General features: G+C 39.1%; 1 protein-coding gene across 1 annotated transcript in view; it reads right to left on the minus strand.

The window, feature by feature from the left end:
• Positions 1-323: 323 nt before the first annotated feature.
• Positions 324-3,825, minus strand: part of LOC106807696 (blastula protease 10-like) — an 18,237-nt gene continuing 14,735 nt past the window's right edge. Inside the window, exons 14-15 of the mRNA XM_014810127.1 lie at positions 1,465-1,660; positions 324-1,409 (exon numbers count right to left, since the gene is read on the minus strand). Of these exons, the coding sequence (XP_014665613.1) occupies positions 1,534-1,660 (127 nt within the window). The 3' untranslated portion in view covers positions 324-1,409; positions 1,465-1,533. The remainder of the gene's footprint in view (positions 1,410-1,464; positions 1,661-3,825) is intronic.

A 3,825-nucleotide genomic window follows, 5' to 3' on the forward strand; every position in this document is an offset into this window, starting at 1 on the left:
TATATATATATATATATATATATATATATATATATATATATATATATATGGGGCGTAATCACGCGTGTACATTGTTTATACTAATGTGTGGGATCAGCTAGGCACAGTAGCGCGGAAGTGTTGCAATATAAAAATAGTAGGCTATAGTACGGGTGGTCCCCAACATGGCCGTTTACCAACCGAGATTTCTGGTCTCAGAAGTTTGGTCGTACACTCCACATCATACGCTATCACCCCATCTTACAACATTGACAGCGAAAGGAAGCAACCCTCATTAACCCTAGAAGTACAAAACATCGGAATAAAACACGTCTAAATTTAACTGAGAGCTTCCATATGTCTTTATCTCGTTAGAAACGGCAACGCGTAAGCCGAGGGAAGACGGAACTCCGGCTACCCAATAAAACCAATAGCGGGAAGCAAGAACTGTTGTTACTGACCAGTAGATGGCGCCTACGATGATTAGTACAGAAACGTAACATGCATGTTTAAAGAATACATATGAATATGACTTTTCTTTAATTTCTCTGATATTTGCATATTATTGGTAATTGGTTACCATTTGCTCTTACCCCATGATACTACGCCTCATCGATACGTTTAGTACATATATTCCGTAATCGATATAAATGTTTATAATTGTTTTTTATTGAAATTTTAATTTAACCGGAATTATATTTATTCTTCGTAATGAAGAGTGTGTGTCTAGATGTGTCAGAAACATTCAATGCAGCAACAGTTACAATTCATTTCAGCACGTACATTGCTATCAATAGCTAAAATCAGGAGAAAATCAAAGCAGGTTTCTTTTATTCACCCCTGAGATAACATATTTACTTCGCATACCCACATGCCTTCTATATCACTATTAGATATACGGGGTGCTTGAAAATGTTGAATATTGGAATAAAAAACGATGTTATCTTCAAAATAACAGCTCCAGAACAAGTTGCACAATTAAGACCAAACGTACCTTGATAATCTAATGTAGACCTATTACGTTTATAGGCGCCTTAAGAGATTTAATTTGAGATTGCTTCATTTGTTACTCTATTTTAACTAGCTTAGCTTGTGCTTACCGTCATGTATATTTTGCTTAAATTCAGTGATACTTTGCTATATTATGCATGGAATACGCGTAACGCGAGTAGCAGTAGCAACGCGGATAATTTCACATTTGTTTTCTGTATTGACATACTCGTTATAATATCAAATACGCGTATATTTAAATTATGATAGGCCATCACCATATAGGATTTCACTGTGCCTTTCGTTCCCTACCTAATTTCAAAATCTGTAACAAATAACTACCCATATACCCCCAACTAGAAAATAACCCTTTTTAATTTAATAATACTAAATATCCTACTCTGATGGTGTCAAAACAGGATAATGTCACATCATACATATATATATACATACATATATATATGACGAGTCAATTGGCATATCAGCTGGCTATTACGTTGATATAATCATGACAATGACAGCTTTTCCGGAAATTTTTCAGCATAATTTCTTACACGGAAATCCTTAATTCTTTTTGTGACATCTTCTGCCCTTGAGAGTCCATCCCGAGCAGCAGTATCGGCCGCGATTTCGCGTTCTACACGATCTGAACGGAGAGCAGTCCACTGTTTCAGTCAGCGTCGGAGTGCCGCTATAATCAACGCAAACATCAACATGACTAACTGAATGGCTACATAGCAGACCTTATCACACGACAGCTCTTCCGAGAAATTATTTTGTCCCTTATAGATGTTACCAACGAAAACGATAGAGGCAATTCAAGGTCGGCCTAAATACGCGAATACGTATATATATAATATATATATATATATATATATATATATAATATATATATATGAATACGTGAGTGTCTTAGTAGTCTCAATCTATAGTATATAAATCGACAGCACAGGCCCGACAGTGGTGCAATGCGCTACACCTCCCCCCCTTCTCATCACTGTCTCATCTCCTTCTCTCTCTTCTTTTCTCTCTCTCTCTCGCTCTCTCTCTCTCTCTCTCTCGTCTCTTCGCGCTTTCCTCTCTCCTCTCCTCTCCTGATTCTCTCTCTCTCTCTCGCTCTCGTCACCACCAGCTACAACACACAAAACCTTCGGCGCTAATTTTGTTCGTTTGTGTGTGTGTGTGTGGTGTGTCTGTGTTGTGTTGCGTGCGTGCGTTCTGTGCCGTGCGTGCGTGCGTGTGTGTGTGTGTGGGTGTGTGTGTTGTGTGTGTTGTGTGTTGTTTGTAGTGTGTGTGTGTGTGTGTGTGTTGTGTGCTGTGTGTGTTGTGTGGGTTTGTGTGTGCGTCGCGCGTGTGTGAGGAGAGAGCGCGCATCGCACGCAAGACTGAGCTTGAGAGAGAAAGAATTCGCAGAGAACGGGCGAGGTACAAAGCTATATATCCTGCACCTCTCCGAGGTCACTCGTCCAAGTTCGACTCTGCTCGCGCCAACCGAAGCGTTTTCTTCGGGAAATGGATTTGTTGGGATGCAGCCTGAGTAAGGATCCGCCCACACGCTAACACTCATCACTGTATCGCTAAGACGCCGTGATAGAGCGTCGTTAGTATCGCAGCGTCCCTCTGAACAGGCGTGCAGTACATACACAATTGTGTCTAATTTTACGATCGTATACGTTCGAATTTTCTGTAGTAAGAACATCGAAGTCGAAGAACATTCTGACTTTCCGTAAACACGGATGAATTGGCTATCCTGTCATGGAAAGAAGCTGATTTGTGCGACTTTCAAACAGATGCTTAACGACTCTAGTCACTGCTGCTGGTTACGATATGTGCATCTATTTGCGGCCATGTTTCACACGCCTATTTCGCCTCTACTACCCCTTCAATATGCTCCAGTTACGACGAGGAGAGCCGGAATGGATATAGGTTCGTATCGTATTCATTCCGGAATGAAGTAGCGTTGTTGCTGATGCAACTGCTGTATCAATTATACAGCTTCAAATTATTTCAGTTATTATATTATTATTATATAATTTAATTATCAATAATGATTAAATAGTTTTATTATAAGTAAATTAATAATTATAAGTTTAAATTATAATATAATTATAATGTAAGAATGATAAACTCGGACAACGCCGCGTCATAACATGTATTATTAAGGTAGGAAAACCTCCAAGTTAACAGACTGTAGACCTTAAGAGTGACTGACGTCGTCGTAACCGAAAATGTGTCTCGGCTACACGAGCGATTCGTTCGTATCCGACGTAAGAAGGGGAATGTAGCGAACGAAACCGCTTAAACCTGTAAGAAGCATACACAACATTGTTCATGATACTTGGTTCGTCTAATGCCGGTCGGTATACTTTGTAATGTGTAATAACATAAAACTATGAACAATACTTATATGTGATACTAGTATCAGCCTACTGCGAAGGCTCTTGCTTGATTTGCAATACAGTAAAAAGCCCGCGTATAATAACCTCTTGATTACTGTTTCTACTCTACTTCTATACTGGACAGTTCCGTGAGGATATCAGCGTCCAGGGCTATTAGGCTAGCCATGAGGGTGGACCTAGCTTGGGTATAAGCCAGGTCAGTTAACGCTTTAGCCGGATTAGAAACCTGTTGAGGCTAAGATGTTTCCATTGAGACCCGCTTGATAAACCTGTTTTAAGCCTAAAATTTGGAAACAGTTCTTTATTGTGATAAATCCAGATAACAATTGGAAAATTCATAAATCATTTAAAACAACTCTATCAGGCCATTGAAAGTGGCAAATCCGCTTGCAATTTCACTTCAGATATAGATATCGTATAAGTTAAAAATAACAAATATCATAGAATATATAAATAA

This window comes from Priapulus caudatus, unplaced genomic scaffold, assembly GCF_000485595.1.
Source record: "Priapulus caudatus unplaced genomic scaffold, Priapulus_caudatus-5.0.1 Scaffold229, whole genome shotgun sequence".
NCBI lineage: Eukaryota > Metazoa > Priapulida > Priapulimorpha > Priapulimorphida > Priapulidae > Priapulus > Priapulus caudatus.